Source organism: Spermophilus citellus, assembly GCF_964194105.1.
Source record: "Spermophilus citellus genome assembly, chromosome: 1".
Taxonomy (NCBI): Eukaryota; Metazoa; Chordata; class Mammalia; order Rodentia; family Sciuridae; genus Spermophilus; species Spermophilus citellus.
Window position 1 is genome coordinate 24,728,079 of NC_138182.1, and position 22,791 is coordinate 24,750,869.

Below are 22,791 nucleotides of genomic sequence, written 5' to 3' on the forward strand. Positions count from 1 at the left end.
AATCATGATTGACACTCTGGAACCAACTGTTCTAGAGTCACACTTTTCCATACTGAAGCCCAGTAGTACCAGTTCCAGGTCTAGCAAATTTTCCTTTTCTGAGTACATCAATCATCGTTTCTCTTTTCTACAGTCCTTATGTGGCAATATACCCAAGAATTTAACCCTTGCTCCTTTTTCTTTTCAGTCCTTCAATAAATTATCAACCCAGCTGGGTCTCCAGCTGTCCACATGCCCAGCCCTGTTCACTCACCCAGTACTTCTTCTCCAAATGCCTGTGAGTCCCTTGAATTACGCTGCCCGCCTTCTTCTCAAGCCTAGCACATTCCAAAAGGACTAACCATTATCCTTCCCTGACAATCGGATACCTCTATCAACACTACTTTCTCTGTCCATAGTAAAATCACCATCTCACTCTCTCAGACTAGAAACCCCGAGGCCACATTGGAAATAAGAGATCTTGAGCTCAGGGGTCAGAAAGATCCTGGGTAAAATATGACTTAACTGGCTGTGCATCATACAACTCCAGGCAAGTAAATCAACTCTCTGAAACTCTGCTTCTTCAACAGTAAAATGGAGGGAATTATACCTGTTAGTCAGCTTTTTTGCTGCTGTGACTAAAGGATCTACCAGAACAACTGTAGAGGAGGAAGTTTATTTGAGACTCACGGCTTCAGAGGTTTTAATCTATAGAAGGCTGGCTCCATTCCTCAGGGATCGAGGTGAGGCTGCACATCATGGCAGCAGAGTGTGGCAGAGGGAAGCAGCTCAAATCATGGTGATCAAGAAGCAGAGAGAGATTCCACTTGCCAGATGCAAATATATATATATATATATTCCAAAACCACGCTCCCAATTCCCACCTCCTCCAGCCACACCCTACCACTTCATTTACCGCTCAGATAGTCCCTATCAGGGATTAATTCACTGATTGGGTTAAGACTCTCAAAACCCAATCATTTCTCCTCTGAACCTTCTTGCACTGTCTCACACGTGTACATTTGGGGGACACCTCACATCCAAACCAGAACAATACCTAACTCAGAGGAACATCATGAGAAGCAAATAAGATCCTAAGGGAAAACGCCCCAGTACAGAGTCAGCTCTCAACAACATGAGTTCTCGCCTCCTGCACCCTTTCCTTTGCTTCCTACTTAACTGGTCTCCAAATCTTATCATTTCTTTCTCTATTAAATTCTGCATTTACCCCTATTTCTCTATTTTCATTATGAGTCTTGCCTACACGTCCTTATATCTCCACTACTATTCCAACTGAGTGACTCATTTTACAGTCTACACTCCAGTTTCCCTATATATACTCAAAAACATTGCTGGCAGTCCCTTAGACACACTTGATGTGTACAAGTTGGGCACTTTTACAAATATCTCTAAGGTGTGTGTGTGTGTGTGTGTGTGTGTGTGTGTGAGATTCTTGACTCCTTTTTTCTTATAACTCACGTGAAACAGATCCTTTTTTGCTCCCTGAGTGTCTTCCCACCTAGTGGAGCACAGGGTTCAGCCAACTGAGCTCACCATCAGCCACCTGTTAAGACGCCCATTCCTGGAACACTGCTCAATTGACAACCGTTAATTTGCTAGAAAACACAAAGTTCATGAATTCAGAGGATTCCAGGAAACAGCAGCAGCAAAAAACACAGATTTACTTTAGAAGAAATACATGATAGAAAATGATCCCCCCCCCCCCAGTAACTACAGTGACAAAGCATTGAGAAAGTATCCTGATTCACAGGTGTGAAGGTCACAGACTCTGTGAGAAGTCAGTCCCAAGGGGTCTGGGGCCAGGGAGGGAATAGGGAGTTTCAGTTAATGGGTACAGAGCTGCAGTTTTGCAAGATGAAAAGAGTTCTGGAGATGGGTTATATAAGGTAAATATACTTCTTTACTATGATTAAAACTTTTTTTGCTTTTGGTTATTTAAAAAAAAAAAAAACTTTGTGAGGAAAATCCTAAAGAAGCCAAAGGTTTGTGCCTTGGCTAAGGAATTAATGAAGCAGTAATAAAGTTCCTGGAGGTCTGGAGATGTGCCCTTGCCTGGGGTTTAAATTTCCTCTCTAGGAGGCCAGGGGTGTAGCTCAACATTAGAGTACTTGCCTAGCATTCATGAGGTTCCAGATTCCAACCCTAGCACCACAAGAAAGAAGGAAAAAGAGAAAGAAATGAAATTTTCCTTCCTAGACGTATCTTTAAAACAGAAACTACCTGTTTACTATGGCATCCCCTGTCCTAGGCACACAGTAAGAACTCCATAAATATCTGTTGAATGTGAATAAATGAATGAACAGTTAGGCATGTTCTTTTTAAAGTGTCTTTCACTATCAACTCATAATACAACTCTCTGTGGTAGAAATTACCTTCATCCCCACTTAGAAGGAAACTGAAGTACAGAGACATTAAGGAACTTGCCCAAGGTCATTTAGCTAATAAGGGGTGCTGCTGAAATGCCAATCAGGATGGTCTAGCTCCAGATTCCATACTTGTAACCACTTTCCAAGCTGCCATTCAGTAGGTGAGACAGTGGAAACATGAGTAGGCTACAAGCCAAAGCCAAACTGCTAATGATGAGATCTATCTACTTTCAGGGAAAACTGAGAAATCATCCACGTAAAGCAAGATTGCCCATATGTAAGCAAATGTGTTCACCAGCGTCCAATTAGAGGTGGAAGAGCACATTTTGAAGGCATCTGTGTGTGTGTGTGTGTGTGTGTGTGTGTGTGTGTGTGTGTGTCTATACTTGCTTACTTCCCCCTAGTAGAGTCTAAGACTTCCAAAGTAGGAAACATATCTGATTCTGTTTTGTACCCAAATCCTGGCACAGCATCTGGCACAAAGCGGATATTTAGGCAAGGGAATGCAGGAAAGAACAATCTTAAATCAAACTACCATTTGTGCAACAGATCAAGGTCACAGTTAAATGCATCTTAGGTCTATGAATTTCTAATTAATCTTATAACTATAATTTTAGATCTTCCAAGCTCACCATTTGACCTTTGGAATATTTATTACCCACATGGACAAGGGTAATGCTACTGAATAGAAAGAAAAGAGGGGCTGGAGGCAGCTCAGTTGGTAGAGTGCTTGCCTCACATGCACAAGGCCCTGGGTTCGATCTCTAGCACCACAAAAAAAAAAAAAAAAAAGGAAAGAAAGAAAAAAAAGGAACAATAATTGTCCAGCATGTGAGTCCTCTGTATACAGCATGAATATCCAACCAAATAAACAATGATCATTGTGAATATTGACAAGGAAACAATTTTTGTAAAGTTCCAGGTAGTGCCCAGTACCGTCAACCAAAAATTCAGAACAAGAATGAGAAGAACAAGGTGGGCATGAGTTAGTACAGATAAGCCTTACCTCATGAAGGACAGTGATGGATGGACTTAGAGGCAAGGGCTATGAATTTCCTGAAATCTCTTGTGGAATGTTGTCTGCTCATTCACGTGTGTGTGTTCCTGGGGAGATGATTCATAGTATTCCTTACAATCTCAAAGGGCTTCTTGACTCAAACAACGAAGTCAGAACTATAGGCTTAGCATCTTTGCTCACCTATTGGAGAATGCTTTTCTGCCAGGAATTGAATGAGAAAGAGCTATAATGACTCCTGAGTATAAACTGAGGAGGAGCCTGAAGCTCCTTATAGACAGGGAGAGTTAAGGAAAGGAGGTAACATTTGTGAAACACCTGATAACTTGACAGATACAAGAGTTTGGGGAGAATTTTTGGTGCTACCGTGCCAATTATTTCTATCACCCAAATTAGTGATTTTCTTGGAAGTTGAACAAAATCAATCCTTTTTAGCACATTTTGTAGAAAAGTGGAGCTTCAATTAGATGAAGACTATGGAACAGGTCCATCCATGTGCCTTACATACTTCTTTTAAAGACCACTCCACTGCCCTTTACCCAAAAAAACAAGGGGTTGGGGGAGACGTTCAAACACCAAAAACTATTAAATTATTTGCTCCAGGTTAGGTGTCTGTCTGGTTCGTGGCAGAGCAATTGCCTAGCATGCATGAGGCTCTGCATTACCCATCTCCAGCACTGGTTAAAAAAAGAAAGGAAGAAAAAAACAAAGTCCTAGAATGTTATAAACAAATAGCAAAAGATCAGCATTTTTTTAAATGGTCTTTCCGACTGCAGGGAACAGGTTCATAAGGAAACATAGTAAGAGAAAAAAGGGAAAATTAGAATGTTTCCCGGTAATTTTCCTCACTGAATTTCCTCAGTTTTTATATTTAAGATTGGCTACTGGTCATATAAACACTAAAAGGTAAATAATGTGACTCCACTTTCTTGAGAAAAATCCAAATTCTGTGTAATTACAGGCCAGGAGACAGATTACGCCAGGCCCGGGGTTAGAGGCTTTTGTTTGCCTTTCTGTTATCGCCAGTCACAATTTGCTGGGAAGGTAAGAAAACACTGCTGATTATCTGGGTTCATGGAAATCTCTAACTCCAACTTTCAGAAACCTCAAGGTTTGACTGTGACCATGTTGGCAGAGTTTAATAAATGGCTTTGTAAATGAAGCAGACAACGCTGATTGATTGTGTTTTACAATACAGTGTTAGCAAAAAGAGAAAAGGTTTTCTTCTCCCAAATTGAATGTTAGGTCCATGTGTGCCTCTTTCTCCACAGAACCAATGTAAATCAGGTCAGTTTATTATGCAGGCTGGTGATAAAGTCTGGGAAACACAGATCATTTTATTTTGCATGTACAAAGATAGTGTTGAAAGATGTAAATTTGGTGTCAACATACCTTATATAATAATCAGAGATATGATAAATTATGATATAATGGTGTATTAAGAATTGTAATGCAAAAATAAATAAATAAATATTTTTTTTAAAAAAATGTTGATGCTATTGTGTAGAGTTGCCTTTCCAGGAACTTGTAAGGATTCCCCATATGAACAATGAAATATGAAACTAGATAGTCTGAACTGAAAGCTCAGCATACAAGTGATGAATCTGGATGTGAATTGCAGCACTAAAAACAAACAAACTCAATCTTCTACTCTCCCTTCAATTATCTGAATGAATTGGGTCACATTACTCTTTGGTATGTGTGTATATATACCTGCATTATAGAACAGATGACGCTCTTCAAAACAAGACATGCCTCATGACTCTTGAACTGAATCATCCATATTTACACACAAAGAAATAAACATGCAACACTAACTAGGCCCATTTTCTGCTGTTTTTAATTTCTTAAAATTAATTTGTTAAAAAAATTGGGGGAGGGGGCTGGGGATTGAACCCAGGGTCTCATGGATATGAAGAACAATGTCTACTACTGAGCCACACCCCAATTCCCTACTGTTCGATAGATAGATTGTTCAGTAGAGAGCACATGTCCTGACTCTGAAGACTCCAGTGCCAATTATAAAAGCTCAGGAGAGCAAAGTCTGGGGCGAGTCCTACCTTACCATACAGCAAGCAAGATCAAGTTGATCAGATGACCCAGACATATCATGAGAACTTCCCACTTTTAAGTTTTCAATATTCAGTGATTGCATAAGAGTTGACTTTCTATTGGATATAAAAGAAGCAATGATGTATATTAGATTTTAAAAGACCAAATTCTTTCCCATGTTTTAAAATAAAGTGTCTAAGGGAATGGAATTTGGCATGGTTCCTACCTTAGGCACCTTCTCTAGGAACTTAACCTAGTTAGAAACAGTTTGTGAAAAATAATTTACTATCCAGAAAGTTTCCCTGTTTGCAAGATAAGAAAGCCTGTTCTGCCATCCCGGCAGGCAAGAGTTGTTTAAGTTACTAGATAACAAAGTTGTTATTGATTCTATTATTTTTACTCTTCCTGATTCCCTGCAATCCAAGGGGAATTTGTCAGACCAAGAATGATTTTTGCAAAAGAGAGTAGTTGCTTTGTTGTAACTGGCCTCCTTGTGACAGATGGGATCCTCGTGTTTTTTTTCACTGCCCTTTACTCAGGAGCCAGGAGAACAAAAAGCAAATAACCAAGAAACCCACACACTCATAGTAATCTGGATTTCTCAGCGTTGGGCCAGAGCACTTGGAAATCAAATATTGGCTCCTCCTGGACTCCCCTTTTAGCCTGTTGTTGTTAACCAGTTTAACATTCCCTTATCACATGCTCATGTAGGCAGAATTAAATGGAATTAGCTACAAATTATATAAAATTCACTTACCTTTCAAGGAAGCTGTTTGGTCATGTTCAGTGTGGAGAGAGCACTGCATTAAGACACAAGCTAATGGTACTGCCTGGAAATGAATCGATTTGCTTAGGTTTTATTACCTCCCTTTATTTGCCCTCATGTGTTAGCTGCTGTGGTTGGAAATGCTCGGCTCAGCTTCACTGTGCCCACATTGGAGCCATATTAACATCCCAAGGACAGTCCCACTGTTCCTAAAGAGCTCAGTCCAAGTAAGCACAATAATAAAATAAGATCAAACTAATCCTTTCTAAATCCTTAGCCACATAAAGAAAGATTGGATGTGTAAAAGAGAAAGGGAACCTATGAAAATGTTTGGGATTTATAACCTACCACAAAAATGTTCAGAATTTACAAGTATTCTGCCCATGCAGAGATTCAAATAACATCTCTTAAGCATCTGCTTCTCTCACTAACATTTTTTTAAACATTTCCTCATTTAAACCTCACAAGAACCTTATTAGATAGAGGTGTTTAAAAAAAAAAAAATCTATGCTTCATCCGGTGCGGTGGCAGTAATCCCAGCAGCTTGGGAGGCTGAGACAGGAGGATCACAAGTTCAAAGACAGCCTCAGCAATGGCGAGGAGCTAAGAAACTCAGTGAGACCCTGTCTCTAAATAAAATGCAAAATAGGGCTGGAGATGTGGCTCAGTGGTCGAGTGCCCTATACCAAAATTAAAAAAAAAAAAATCTATGCTTCATTTGTTCTTTAAGATATATATGAATCTCCATAAAGCAAATAAATTATAGTTTGAGTGCCTGTATTGTTATTATTATATGTCAATGCATAGTGCGTAGAAGAATGACCATGTATGTATTAAAAATGCAAATTTCCATCTGGGGGGATAGCGCAACAGTAAAGCACTTGCCTAGCATACTGAAGGCCCTACGTTTGATCTCCAGCACTGTGAAATACTATAATAATAATAATAGTTAATATTATTATTATTATAAAATACAGGTTTCCAAGATGCCCTAATTCTATCATGTAGCTCTGAGGTCTGGCTCAGGTATTTGCATTTTCTAAGCACCCCAGTAATTTTGATACACAGTTTACAAGTCACACTTCCAGAGACACTACCCTATGAATCCATGACATGTCAATGATTGATAGGAGTCTGTATCTTTGTTTGATGTGACTAAAGGTAGATGTGTTTCGATGTATAATTGGACAAAAAATTAAATACATTTGAATAATGCTTCTTTCTACATAACAATACACTGTAGGAAGAATTACAAATAGGTAAATTTGATGAAGTTGAGATGACAAACAGCTAGCCTTTTACCTTAATAACTGCAAGACAGGGTGGGAGCTACCATATGCAATCTAAAGAGGGGGCCCACAGCTGTGCCCTCTGAATTGGGGATTGACTCTTTCCTATTGAATACTACAGACTTCAAATTTTACTATTTTTGTATAGGCCTTAGATTTGGGGATACACAGAGAAATTGAGCTGGCAAGGATGTTCCTGCACCTTCCCACAGACCACTACTATTGCAAATACCTCATTTCTGATCTAGAAAATCGGGAATGGATCAGGATGCCAGCCTTCCTCTGGCTCAGAAACTAAAATGACTCCCTTCCCTTTTAAGTCATATTAGGGTTTCCTCCAAAACCCTATGAGGTCAGTTTTGTCTCTAATGATGGAAATGGAAAACCCTCAGAAAATGCTGTGGAAGTGGGGAAGTGGCCTTTGGTTAGAAGGCACTATTTAGATGCTATATTCCACATCTACCTGATGGTAATAAGAGTTCACCTTTTCAAATCTTTTTTTTTTTTTCCTCCAGCTGGGGATGGAAGCCAGAGCCTAGGCATACCAGGCTAGTGCTCTACCTCTAAGCCACACACTTAGTCCCACTTCTTCCAATTTCTTAGGCTTTCCTAGCTGCAGGAAAGGAGACCTTGCCCCTATCCCACACCTGTTCCTGTCTCTGGCTGGGTGGGGTGAGCATTCTCCAGCTCCCTTTTTCCTCTACTCCCTTTTAGTAGGACCCCATTTGGGGGATGTATGTTCCCCTAAAGCACTAAGCCCACTCAGTGCTTCCTCCCAGTGTTCCCAAATATACCCTCCCAGGTCTGCCTGTCTAGGAATATCTGTGGACATGGGCTTGGGGTAACAGATTGCAAGTTGGGGGGCATGCAATAATGACCAGTAGGTAAATTCTTATAGGTGTATCTAAGTGCTGTTAAGGGATGAAGAGATGACCATTAACTGAGTGCCTACAAGTGCCAAGAGCTATAGAGATTTTGTAGTCTTATCAAAAAAGTTAAAATTTTCTTGAGTAAAAACTGTATAGCAAGATAGTGCAAAGTCTTGGCCAACAGGATGAATTCGAAAGGTAGGGCACCACAGCTTGTATCTAGGCTCTGCCACTTACTAGCTGTATGACTCTGGGTAATTTAACATCACTATGTGTCAGTTTCTTCTACTGAAAAATGGGAACAAGAAGCCAGGTGCAGTGGTGCACACCTGTATCCCAACAATTTGGGAGGCTGAAGCAGGAAGACCAGCTTCAGCAACTTAGCAAGGTCCTCAGCAATTTAGTAAACCCCTGCCTCGAAAGAAAATAATAATAATAATAATAATAATAATAATAATAATAATAATATAAAGGGCTAAGGATGTAGCTCAGTAATAAAAGTGCCCTAGGTTCAATTCCCAATACCCGCCAAAATGGGAATAAGAAACTAGTTTATGGAATTTTCATGAGGATTAGCAAATACTGACTCCATTTATTTGTTGTTATTATTACTCTATGCAATGGACACAATTTATGGGGCAGTGTTGTGCTTATATTTTACAAATAAGGATAGGGAAGCATAGTGAAATTTTATAACTTGTCAAGGGAGACACAACTTGAACAAGGCAGGTGTATGTAGCTTCTTAAGAGCTTTCTATCATATACCAGAACATATCTCTACTACCAAAGTGTCCCTCAAAGAGATTTTAGGAAGGCACACAATAGGGCTGTATAGGTATTTGATCAATAAATATGGTTGAAAATATTGGCCCTTCATACCAATAAACCATGTGAAGTGCAGGATGGTGGAGGAAGATGGCTACAGGGACCCAGCGGTGTAGGTCAAGCCTCCTTTAGGCTGCTGCAGGAATCTGGAGATATGGGAAACCGTCCCAGGAAAACAAAGGATTAGTCACAGGAAGCAGTGAAGGAGGGGGCGGGTAGAATATAAAAGAGAGAATTTCAATGGAAGCAAGGAACTGGTTATCAAGGATTTAGCTCAGAAGGGAGTGAGCCAGGGCTGAGATGTCTGCAGACTGCCCTCTGGATGAAAGAGCCAGGGCTGGGCTCCTGGATGGGAGCTGGCCTGAGGGTGGACATCGAACTGCAACAGATCACAGGGGTACCCAAGGGGGGAATGCAAAAATGACTGTGAATCCTTAGGAGTCTCAACTTCCTTTAATACATTCAGCAGCAAAGTGAATTGAGTGCCACAGAAGCATTAAACCAAAAAAGGATGGGACAGGTGTCTGGGGCCCCCACTCCTGGGAAGGAAGTATTGGGAGGTGGAGGGAATGAGCATTGCACAGTACTGGGGTATGCTGAACCTCCTTGTTTGCCTTTCTCACATTCAAGAGAGCCAGTAAGGTAGAGAATAAGACAATTGCCCAATAAAATTCAATTTTTAAGTTGCGTTTCTCTGTACAACAGGAGGGGCTGAATTATCTGGAAAATAATTTCAACTCTCTAGTCATTGCTACTAGATTGTTTTGCCCTATGAGTCAATCAGAAACCTTTGATTCCAGGTGGGAGGTCCTTTCCTCCCTCAACCCTCAGTTAATTTTTTGCTGGCCCTCTCCTAACTGGGTACCAAACTCAGGATTTACAAAAGTAGCAGAAGGGGAACAAAAACTTGTCTACATCAGTACCGATTAATGGCAATACTAATGAACACAAGTAAAAAGTCAATTATGTCCCCAATATTGCAAAAAAAAAAAAAGACAATTATTAAAGGAGTATTCTCATTAAGGGCATTAAGGGTATCATACTTAATTTACAAAGTTTTTCACCTCAGGATATAACTTAATTTTTATTTTCAACAACAGATTAATTTTAAATGAATATGCTCTAGTAAATCAAATTCCATATAAATTCAGTCTGGGAGTTACGTGAAGTTTATTTTTGTCGTTTTTTTATTCCCCCCTCCCCATACACACACACACACACATTTAGAATGGGATACAGTGGCTTAAAATTTCTTAGCACCAAGCCAAAACCCGCCTTTGACAGGCCTGTGAAACCACCTAGGAAGACTTGGTCACTTACTAAAAACAAGGTAACCTGGTTCTCCCCGGCGCAAACCGAATCTCCGCGAAAGGGGGAAGAGGGCAGGCGAGGACTTCCAATATCAGCGAGGACTATCAGGACGTCCTGCTAATAAACGACTTTTTCACTGTCCACACTATAATTGGTTTACAGCCTTTTTTGTTTATTTATCCATAAGTGCTGCTGTTAAATGGCTCGGGAAGGCGCTCGCCTAATGGCTCGGTATCGTGGCCAGGCCTCTGGGAGGCGAGGCGGCGTGCAGGGGGCACAGGCGTCAGCGGGGATCCAGAGCGGAAACGCATTTCACCTGTAATGGACTTGGCGGTTTTATGGTACCAGGACCTAGATCCACAGAGAAATACATGATCTTGCTCAGTGGAGGGTTCTGCGGGATGCATTTTTTGTAAGGATGTATGTGATAATTAGTCCTGCTAGTCTTGCACTACCTAATATTAAATGGCTGAAGGACCTTTGTTTCCGGCGCCTCTTTTAGGAAGCAAAAAGCAGAAAATGCCACTGGTGAAAGTGAGAAAGTGACTCTAGCGACCATCACCTTCAGCACCACCATCACCACCACCGCCGCAAATTTGTGCTCAGACCAAGGTACCCAGTTTTTTGCCACAAGCTCAGCGGGCGAATTTACTTTGTGCTGAAAGCCTCTTTCCTTTCTGCAGGGTCGAGCAAAATATTAAATGGGAGCAAATGAAGCATCGAAATGGAGGCCAATTTACAGAAATGTGCAATTAGATGAGAAGTGCAAAGTAAACACTCCGAAGGACCCGGGGAGGGGGTGGGGCACAGGCTGAGTCCAAGGAGGGCGGGTGCCCAGTGAAGGAGCGGGGTGGGGTGGGGGGTTAACGAGGGGGAGGGGAAAGGTGGCCGATCTTTGTCCCGAGCAGAGCTCCCGGTCCGCTCATAACCGCGTAGCCAAGTCAACTCCGCAGATTATCTCCGAGGGTCAACACGAAGCGGCTGGGCAACCCCTGTCCCGCCCTGTCCTACTGATCGATGTGGTCACTCGGGGCCGAATGATAGCGTCAGTTCCTCCGCGGCCACCGCGAACAATGGACTCATTGACTTAGGCGCGTAGAGATTAGGTGCACGGGTCGACCACCTTTCACTCCCTGGTCTCCTGTGGCCACAGGTGGCCCTTTTCCCTGAAGAAATCGCCTTAACTATGCTCGCCCGCCAGGATTCCTTTGGCCTGCCCTTGAGAACCCCGGCATCAACAAACCTGGGAGCCGAACACGTTCCCAGGCTACTCAGTGGACTCAGCGGCTACTCAGTGGCCCGCACTCTTAGTAAAGCAAATGGCAAAACAGCACCGGTACCCCACGAGAGAAAGAATCTGAAGAGAAATCCAAATTCCCAACTGGCTTTTTTGTCTTTTAATGAAAATGAAGAGTATTCAGAATAATGCTTTCATCCCTACGCATTTAAAATGCAAATATTTCCAGTGGGATAAAATATATTAAACCTACTCGCAATGATCTAGTTAGGAGAGTCTGGTCTCCTATGATTTTTCTCTTGCTTGGTTGCTTGTGATTCACACCATCATTTGCAGAGGTTTTTCTGCACAGATGGACAGTTTTCCCAAAACCCTCCCAGGCGGTTGAAGGAAGGTAGGCGTTTCGGCAGGACGGGGTCAGAGATTGGCTCCACCGCACAGCGCCAGCGAGTCAGTATCCTTGGTCTTGCCCTGGCCGAGGGAATGGGCGCCATCGTTGCTGAATTTCACACCCCGCCAGTGGGTGTGAAAACGTGACTGGTTTAAGTCAGGACCCCATAGTGCCCAGAAGTTACAGAATAAGTCGAACTTACTCACAGATGTTGTCACGCAAATGCAGTTTTTATTTCGTTTGTAAACACCTGAGGCCTCTGCCAGCCTGCCTTATTTCAATCAGAAGGTGAGGGGGGTGTGCATTCTTTGGCCCGGGTCCGGAGATCCTGGAACGGAGAGTTGTCAAGGATCTGAGGTCCTTGTGCCAACCTCTGCCTGGCCTCCCAACCACAGAGGGACCTTGCTTCCCTCTCTCTCTCTCTCTCACCACAACAGAAAGTGGCCAAATGGATCCCAGTTCCTAAAATCAAAATTACTGATACCCTTAAATTAAAAAAAAAAAAACATTCCTGATTTCTTCAAAACGGGAGCTAGGAGCCCTGGGTTAAATCAAAATAGAAACAACTGCTTTCTACCTAGAGTTGGGGTCTACAAAATTTTCGACTGTATTCTCCAACTTTTTTAAAAATTACAATTTCAACATGCCTATTTAGGAATTATATTAATTAACTAATATTATTATTGCATTATAGAAAATACAAGGAAAAATATAAACGTTTAAAGCACGATGGAAAAGATTCCATAAATAAATAGAAGGTCTAACGATTTCATTCACCCTACTCTGGAGAGCCATCCAGGCATATGCAGCAAAGTCAGCTAAGAGAGAAAATTGAAATAAACGCAGGTGCTCGCGCGTACCTAGGTCTCGCTTCTTAAGGCAGTCAGCCAGGCCAATAATGGCCCCAGGTTGAGCCACGTGGGGCACGACGGAGCCTATGGCGCTGCCTACGGCCCGCCTGTCGCTGCGGATTGCAGGTTCCCCCTGAGAACAGTGGAGAGCTGTCAAAGCGAGCAGGGGTAGCGCCAGGAGTGGGAGCGCCGCACAGTGTCAAGTCCCGGGCTGCAGCTGCCTTCTCGAGGCTCCTGGTCCCCAAGCACCAGCTACGACCATGAACGGCGAGGAGCAGTACTACGCAGCCACGCACCTTTACAAGGACCCATGCGCGTTCCAAAGGGGCCCAGTGCCGGAGTTCAGCCCCAGTCCCCCAGCATGCCTGTACATGAGCCGTCAACCCCCACCGCCGCCGCCCTCCCAGTTCCCCGGCTCCCTGGGAGCACTGGAGCAGGGAAGTCCCCCGGACATCTCCCCGTACGAGGTGCCCCCCCTTGCGGAAGACCCGGCCGTGGCGCACCTCCACCACCACATCCCTGCCCAGCTCGCGCTCCCCCACCCGTCCGCTGGGCCCTACCCGGATGGAACGGAGCCGGGGACCCTGGAGGAGCCCAGTCGAGTTCAGCTACCTTTCCCATGGATGAAGTCCACTAAAGCTCACGCGTGGAAAGGCCAGTGGGCAGGTAAGCCTGGCTCTTTTCCTCTTTCTCCTCTCGGTCTCTGGGCTCGCTGCCCCTACCTCAAAGAGTAAGCGCCCCCCACCCCGGGTTGTCTCCGGTTCCGGTCCTCAACCCCCTTGGATACCACTGGGTCGGACTAAATTATCCCAGGCCACCTGCAGAGAGGCGCTTTTAAGGTCCCTTTGAGAGCATCGTTCCCACCAGTTCTCCTCCTAGGAGCTTAAACCTATTCCTTCCCTGTGTGCTGGGCCCATCTTAGCCCCCAAAGCACCCGGTATGCGCCACCTCTAGAAAACAGAGTGTCAGCCAGGTTCAGGGCTTCGGACACTCGGGATCCTTCTCCAGCGGGCTATCTAGCAGCCAAGAACTAGCAGCACCCAGGATGTCTCTGTCCCAGACCCAAGAGCTCCTTAGTAGCTCCAGGCATCTCACTCCACCAGACCTGCACTAGAGGCTTCCTGAGAGCAGCACAGACCCTCTCAGGGTCGCGAGGTACATGTATAAAGGCAGGAAAGGAAAGGAAAACTGCATCCATCTAAGCCTGAAAACTGTCCCGCCGCCCTGGTGGAGGAAACCGGGTGGAGGTGAACAGGAAGGGTGTAGGGCAAAGCGAGGAGCTCACCGCTAGACTGAAGGCTGGCCGCTCACCCCTCCTTGGAGCCAAGCAGTTGGGAGAAGTTCTGAGATGCTAATTCGTTTTTTACTAACCAAAAACGTTTACAAAGGTTTCCTCTCGCTGCTTCACGGGAAATTAAGTTTGCAGAGGGAATCGCGTCCTTCCTGCACTGTAGACTCAGGGAAAAGGGAATCCTGGGTTCCCCCGGCCATAAGCGCCGGCGAGTAACAAGTTTTTCCCAGCCCGGAGGCGGAGACGCAGAGCAGCCCCCAATTCCCTTCCTCCCCGCCCAGAGCTGAAGGCGAGTTCCGGCCTGGCCTGTGCCCCCGCCGCCACACAATGTTATCGCTTCTGTGCCGCCGAAGCCACTTCTGGTAACACACCTGCACTACAAATAGTTGCTTTTTTTTTTTTTTTTCCAATCTTTCAACTTGACAGTCGGGCACTGGAAAAGAAGCCCGATCTGGCAACCCCTGAGAACTCTCAACGCCCTGTTCGCGGAGTCTGACCAGGGAGCCCTACTGACATTGACCTGGGCGCGCAGCCCAGCGCAACTTTGAATAGGGCAAGGGGAGTAGGGTTCGCCCAGGACCCTATGGGCTCCCCTCTTGTTATTTCAACTTCTCGCTAAGGCAAACATCCAAACTGGGCTGCGATCATCCCCACCTCTAGCGAAACCCGGACGATACTGGCACCAGATGCTGCCGATGTGCCCAGGAGTACTAATCCAGCTCTAAAGGCCCAGGATTAAGACCTTGCAACCTCAGAAAGTGCCGGATTCCTGGAAAGCAGAAAGTCCTCCCCTCAGCTTGGAGGCTCCTGCTGGTAGTTTCCTGCCAGGGTTGTCTTTCCTCCAGGATTCCCTTACCACAGAGGGTTTCTGGACCCGTGGTCCTCCTGCTCCTGCCCTCTTGGCCTGGGACTCCCTCAGGATAAGGGTAAGATGATTTCAGAGGTGGAATAACTCCTCTTTTCTTCCCCAACTGCTGTTGTCCATCTCTGGGCTGGTAGCACTTGGGCTCAGGTGAACCCAAAAAGCCAGGAAGTAAAACCAGAAAAGAAATCAACAGACTTTCCTGGGAGTGAGGGACCCCTCAAGGCTAGGAAGTCCAGGTCAGAGAGGCAGTTGCTGGATGCTCTGATTCACTGTATCCTCAGACCACAGGGAAGGGGCCGACACACAGGGAAGGGACCCACCGAGACTCCATTCTCTTGTCTTGAGAGCAGCCTGCAGGGTACTGCTGAGGCCCAAGGTCCTCCGGAAAATTTCGAAGGAGACGAACTTAAAGGGTTGGCCAACCCACCTGCTGGTGCCTGGTAGTTTCAAGCCCCTGGGAAGTGCAAAGTGACCCAAGGGCTCTCATTTCAGTGGGAATGTGAATACTAATGGCAATAGGAACTTCTGACGACCTCGACCTAAATGAAGTGCATCTGCTGCTCTGGCTGCCCAGCTAAACCTCTTTACTATCCCAGATCTGGGGCCCTTGACATCTTCCCACCAAGAGTCTCCATCCTCAACCTCCATCCCTTGTCACCCTGACCTGAGCAACAGGTCTCCTGAGGTAATGGACTCCTGCAGCCTCTGACTGCAACTTGGCAAGGTTCTCAGCTGGGGAGGGGGTGTTGGAGAGGTTGTGGGTTGAATTAAGAACCATGGGTGGTCTTTTTAAAGGTCCCACTAAGTCTAACTCGCCTCTCTCCCAGGCCAGGGAAGGACTGAAAGACTTAGAGAAGCCCCTCAGGGAGCAGAACTGCTTCACCAACTGGGGTCTGGGCCCCTGACCCGACTTCTGAGGGCTCCTCTTCTCGGCCACAGGTTCCATAGTCCGAAGCAAGATTAATCCCTCACCCTCAACACACACATTCTCCTTCTAGATTCTTAAATGCTTCGCCATTAATTACAAGAGAAATGTCTCCTCCCTCCTTCCTAAGACAAAAGCCTCTTTCCCGAGCTTAGGTGGAGCTAACCGCGCCAGCATCCACAACCTGGGCGCAGTTGGTTCTTAGCATAGAAGAAAAAAAATCGGACCTCAAGGAACCCAGCGGCAAACACCGTGTGTGCGGCGCTCATTTCTCCGCCCCGCCGGCGTGTTGCTTCCTGGAGACCTCAGCCTCGAGCTGAAAGCCCTAAACCCTTGTACTTTTTGTCTACACCACCACTCCCTCCCTCCGCCCTGCTTTCTTTCAGATCCACATTTGGGCTCTGGACCCCGCACCTGCCCTCTCCGACTCCGCCCGGATTTGGGGAGCAGGGCAGAGTCTGGGACTAACAGCAACCTGTCCCACCAAACGTGACCTTCCCCAGACAGCATTCTTTTTTCACGCATCGGTGGATCAACTGAGATTAAAATACCAATTACCGAGAACTTAACTATCTCTCAAGTTGGAGAGATAACTATATGAAGAAAAAAAATCTATGATCAGATATAACAAAATATCATAACATCTTGGCACAAGGGTTTTCAAACTGGGGTTGTATCCATTAGTTTGCTGTGAAATCAATTTACTGGGTTGAGATTAGCATTGTTTTAACGAAATAGTGAACAATGAGAAAAAAAGTACGTGGTAAAAGTTGGGCTTAAGTCTTGAAATATTTGTCAGTGATATATCCGCTTGTGGACTGGATAGGGACCTCAAATAGACTTATTATGGGTCAACGTCAGAAGGTTTGTTAAGAGTAAGTCCTGTGTGAAGGCTTTTTATTGCCTTCATAGAATCCAGTCGATGGACATATCTTATTATATGCATCAATTCAAACACCGGTTAAATGAACTCACTGTAGAAAGGCCAGGGCCAAACGTCGGCTCAGGGTGAGCGCGCGCAGCTTTGGCCTCCAACAAAAGGGTCGCTTGACTAGGGAAGATGCGTGCACCCACAGTGGGCTCTGAGGTAAGGCGGTTGGGGTTCAGTAGCCCGGCACCGGCAACGCGACAGTTCCTTGGCCAGGAGCTGAAGGGGTTGGGCTGTGTGGGTGGGGGCTGGGTGGGGAGCCCGAGGCTACACTCACCCACTGTGTCGCCCACAGGCGGTGCCTACGCGGCAGAGCCGGAGGAGAACAAGAGAACGCGCACCGCCTACACGCGCGCGCAGCTGCTGGAGCTGGAGAAGGAGTTCCTATTCAACAAATATATCTCGCGGCCACGCCGGGTGGAGTTGGCGGTAATGCTGAACTTGACCGAGAGACACATCAAGATCTGGTTCCAAAACCGCCGCATGAAGTGGAAAAAGGAGGAAGACAAGAAGCGCGGCAGCGGGACTGCGACCGCGGGTGGCGGGGGCGCGGAGCCTGAGCAGGACTGCGCTGTGACCTCGGGCGAGGAGCTTCTGGCGCTGCCACCTCCGCCACCTCCCGGGGGGGCGGTGCCACCCGCTGCCCCTTCTGTCGCCCGAGAGGGACGCCTGCCGCCCGGTCTTAGCGCATCGCCGCAGCCCTCCAGCGTCGCGCCTCGGCGGCCGCAGGAACCCCGGTGAAAGGCAAGGGCTGCTCCCTACCCGGCGGCTTCGACCACTCGCAGAACAGGGGGGAGGGGAGCGGGCCTAGGATCCCGCGAGTGGATAGGGACCCTGGTAGTTGGATGGGGTGGGAACTGTGGGGCCCACCCTAAACCGGAGTGGAGAACCTGTACTTCCAGGCTCCGGTGCCGGAGAGGGCGCCCGCAGGGAAGATGCTGACACACCTCCTGGAAGAAGACACCTTAGTTTTTGTAATATTTGGGACCTCTGTCTATTGATATGATGTGATTGACGGTTTGCTCGACTGCTGCGCACATTCCCTCCGCGCCTCCAGCACTCCTTCCTAGGACCGATTTAGAGAAGCCGACTGGAAACACTGGAAAGAGTACAAATTGGAACGCTCCGCAACATATAGCAGGCAAGCTTGACTGGGTGCCTTAATCTGTCCAGAAACAAAGCCAGTCTTATTCCGACGACCGCTTTACTTTTAGAAATAAAAGGAAACGTTTGAGGTTTCAAAGATCCAGTGATATTGTTGTCTATGACATAGAATGAGTCCTCTTTCTCCCTCCTCCTCCTCAAGCCAAATACCTCCTTGGCATACATCCTTCAACCTGCACCCCTTTCCTCTGAAGAAGAGAAAATTCTTTCAAGTCTGTCTGGGTAGCTGCAGGGTTGAAGCGAAAGTACAGTGCAAGCAGAGTACCTGGGAGCCCCAGTTGGTCCTACGCAGCTGGGACACCCGCGTTGATGACCTCGAGTGGTAAGGGAAAAGAAAGATGGAACCTTGAGAGACCAACCTCTAAACGAAAGATATTTGGAGTTTGCTATTTAAGATGTGAATTTAGTTCCTGATCTTAGGACAGGCAAGCAGGGTGACCTGGTGCACCTTGTAAACAAAACTACTATTCACAGAGCCAGTACGATTTCATATCTTTAGAAATCATGAAAATGTAGGTGACTGGAGTGTTTGAAAAACTGGTTCTTTTATTTAAAGTTTTAACATTTCCTAGGGGTTTTTTGTTTGTTTTTACAAACAGTTCTGTAGTTTCCAGCTCAATTCCTCCTTTCAAAATCTGGGTGTTGTGTTCAGGCTGTTTGTGGAAACTGCTTAATAAATATGGATAATACGAGAAGAAATGAAAGTCAATTCTCTCCTTGCTTTGCTTCAACCCTTTCCTACAGGATGATGATTCCAATTCATTTTGTTGTTGTTAGATTTTTTTTTTCCTGAACTAACCAGGGAAAAGCAGATAACGAAGAAACATCACACGTGGGTATTGAGTTGGAGCAGCATATGGGTGGTGGATTTCCTTTTCTGTTTTAAGAGTCCTGTTCTTGATATGGCTTTGGCCGGCAACAGAGCCGGGGCATCCAGAGTTGGGATTGCCAATGGCTAACACTGAATGCGGTCAGAACCAAAAGCAGCACACTGAAGGCAGGAATCTCGCTGCTGTCTTGGACCTTCACCGACCTCTTCTTTCCCCTTTACGCACAAGCTACCCGATGGGCTGATAGGCGAGGCTTTTTTCCATGACTCCTTCAAACAAAGTGTTACTTTGGATAAGTCTCTACCCCCAGAAACCCAATGTGAGGAAAGTCTATAAAAGGCAACAATGCCCTGATTTAGTGGGTCTCTAACCCCTAGTGCCACCCTGTTTCTCCGCAGCTCTCCAAGGGCGTTTTATCCCTGCGATGCGGAGAACGCGCCTGCGCCTCCGGAACGCTCCCACAGTTCCCTGCCTGAGGCTCATTTCTTCAGTTACTGCTTTTATTTTCTTTTACAAAGAGAGACGCCGGGCGTTTTTGTTATTTATTTTGTTTTTTGGCCAGAGAAATCATGCCCTTCAGCAAGCTGGGTGGGGGGAAGCCTCTGAATCAGGGGAACTTTCTCATAATATGACAGTGCTCTTTCCGGTCGGCCTCTCCACACCCCTTGGGTTCTGGAGTGCGGCAAATTTTCATTAGGGCCCTGGGTCCCTCGAATATTGGCCAATAACCTGGTAAAATTATCCAAGTACCAGCTCTGTACCTTGGTTTCCTTATGCGTAAGGTGGAGGCAAATATTGTATTACTTCACGGAGTAGCTGTGTGATTTAAACCAAGAAATACAAAAAGCGCGAGATTCAGTATCTAGAAAATAGTTATCCCTTCGTAATTATTAGCTCTTGTTTTATGGCCATTATCACCATTTTCGGAAGCAATTACAGGGATGCTGCTGTGGAGTTTGTTTTGCTCTCACCTGCCCAGGAGCTCCTCTCCTTTCACAAAACCTCGCACACACCGCGATTGGTCTGATCTTCATTTATATATCCACAAATCTTTGCTAGAGCATGTCCTATTTAAAGCCCTTCCTCGTAAATAAATTCCTTTGGTTTCCCACAGAAACTTGCTGCCCAGTTGGTGAGATGCTGAGATTTGTGAGCCAAGGAGTTGTGGGGAGGGAGGCCATACCTAACCAGGCCGCTCTGCAAGGCTGGAGTCCCAATCTCAAGCCGCGCACTGGAGGTGTGTCTTCAGGTGCGCGGGCTCCAGGGTTAGCCAAGGAAGAAGAGGTGCAGGCCCCCCAGAGCTGTTTCTTGGATTGCTGATGGAGCGGGTGCTGACGTTTCAAGCGTGCATACTCCAATCGCCCGGTGATCCGCGAGAGATCACCCGAGCTTTTCCGAAAGCGGATCAAGGCGGCGCTCTGGTTCTAAGGCTCACCGCTCTGTTTGGATCCAGCCCTCCTTACCTATGCTTGGCCTTGATTAAATCACTTCACTCCCCGATGCTTCGTCATTGGAATGGGTTATAATGAGGATGAAATGAAATGACATATTTGAAGAGCTTAGGCGGGGCTTGGCGCAAATTTTCCAGTACTCGTGGTGGGATTGGAGGAGATGAGGTGCTGTTGTTACTAGTAGAGGCTGGCCTGCCAGGGAGGCCAGCGGAAAGCAAAGCCCAGTGGCCAGACAGGCTTCCAAGATAGTATGAACTCGGGCTCCACCGGAGCAGTGGAAGCGGGGCGAGAACTCGGTCCCTACTCCTCACCGGTGGGACGAGACTCGACCTCAGCGGTTCTAGATGAGGCCCCACAGGACCACCCTCATGCGGCTGGACGTGTGTACCTGGAACTCTGAGCCAACAGGCCAGGGGTCTTGAACTTTGAACCTCCGAGAGGCCAAGATGCTCCCAGCTCCCATCCTGAGTCCACTCCCGGGTCTCCCGAGTGAGGTGGGATTGAGAAAAACAAACACCAACCAACTGGAAAGACTTCTTTCCGAAAATGAAGTGATCTTCTCCGGGTCCCAGAACCCCAGGGGTGATTGCGGTACCTGCCGCCCCCGAGGCTCTGTCGGCAACCTCTGCTGGTCAGGCTCAGAGTGCTGCTTTCATATAACGAACAGATACCGCCTTGGAAAAGCTCCAGGGGTGGAGGGAAGGGCCGAGGCGGAGAAGAGCGCGGCTCACCTGGGGATGCTCAGTCCCTGGCTCCGGTGAGCGCACGCAGGGCGTCGAGCCCTGGAACCCCGCAGACATCCCCACTATGCTCCCTGGGCCCAGAATTCCAAGAGGGCCTAAACTTGAACTTCCACGCCTCGCCATTCCCCGGAAAGTCTTGGGAACAGAACCACAAGACCCGTCATTTCTCGAGGCGAAGTACGTTCGCGGTCCAGTTATCTGGGTGCGGTTGCGCGCCCAGGCGGGGCCCAGGCTCCTGGTGCGCGCCCCCTGCAGCATCGTACTCCTGGCTCTTTTAAAGCTGCCGAACCCTGGAAAATTCAGCCCAGGTTCCTCACCGCACACACCGTTAAGCAGCAGCAGCTAAAATTGAGAACCCGGATTGAAAACTCCAGAGAGCTCGCCACGATGCAGGAGGAGACAGGAGAGGGACTGACCGCTTGTGAGTTTCCGCTTGTGGGTTCTGTCCCCAGCCCTTGTTGGAGACTCCTAGTGTGGGATCACATAGTGCCAAAAATAGTGTATGAGAAACAAATAAAACACTCCTTTTCTTCTGTGATATATTTCTTCCTGTAGATTAGCTATCGGTTACTGAAAGTTCTCATCTTAGCTAAATCCATACCATACTGTAATAATATCTGGGAGTTGGCGGCGATTTCAGGTCCTACCTATTGTTTTAACAGTGTTGATGTCTGTGATCCACTTGTACTCTTGACTCCAGAATTGGAGCCTGAACACATTTAGCAATGATTCCTGGGCTCTTGCTCTGTACCAAGCAGGACTGGAATCCTTTCTGGGAGTGCCTCACAAATTTAAGAAATCGGATCACCTCCTCCGTGAGAGTCCTCACAGCTGTGGAGGTTAAGTTTATTATTGGTTAATTGAGCAGTCATTCGGGTTCTCCAAATGTCTTTTGAAGAACAGGCTGCTTCATTTTCCCAAATTAACTTGCCCCCCCCTTTGTCTAGTGTTGTGCCCTGGGTATGTTCTCCCTCAATTCATTTGTTCCATGCATTTAAGACTGAAATATAAGCATTGCCCTGTCCTTTCAAGTTGGTTAAATCTACTTATTCTTATATTCCTATCATCCCCACCATCGATAAGTCTCTCTGATTCTGGGTGTAAGTGTCTGTGTGTGTGTGTGCATGTGTGTGTGTTTGTGTACCTATGTACATGTGATTTGTGTCTGAGGGTGAATCTCTCCATCTTTGTATGCCTGCATGGCCCATATGTGTTTGTGTGCATGGTGTTTAGGGTGTCTTAGGTGGGTTGTCATGGTGACAATGATGTATTTGGTTTATTTGGGGAACAGAGATGCCTCCTTATATACTTTTTTTTCCTCTTAGTGCTGGGGATCAAATCCAGTGCTCTGCCACCAAGTACACCCCCCACCCCCATCATATACTTTTTTTTTCCACTGGACACAGCCATCTCCCAAGCATCTTTCTGATTATGATAACTGTCTGCTCTCAACTCTTTTATTGGAACAATGTATGAAGGCAGGAAAAGCTGTCTTTAGAGGGACACCAGGTTGAAACTTGGTAAAAGGTGATAGATTGCTAAAACACTACCCCAAGGAATTCTAAAATCTTTCCTAAGAAAACTTTAGTTACCAACTAAGGTATTTCATGACTTCAACAGTT

General features: G+C 46.3%; 1 protein-coding gene across 1 annotated transcript; it reads left to right on the forward strand.

The window, feature by feature from the left end:
- Positions 1 to 13,232: 13,232 nt before the first annotated feature.
- PDX1 (pancreatic and duodenal homeobox 1) lies at positions 13,233 to 17,722 on the forward strand (the record flags this gene model as incomplete). The annotated part of the gene is made up of 2 exons (XM_081305607.1): positions 13,233 to 13,638; positions 17,277 to 17,722. The coding sequence occupies 2 exons, from the start codon at positions 13,233 to 13,235 to the stop codon at positions 17,720 to 17,722; spliced, it is 852 nt and encodes a 283-aa protein (XP_081161733.1).
- Positions 17,723 to 22,791: the final 5,069 nt, after the last annotated feature.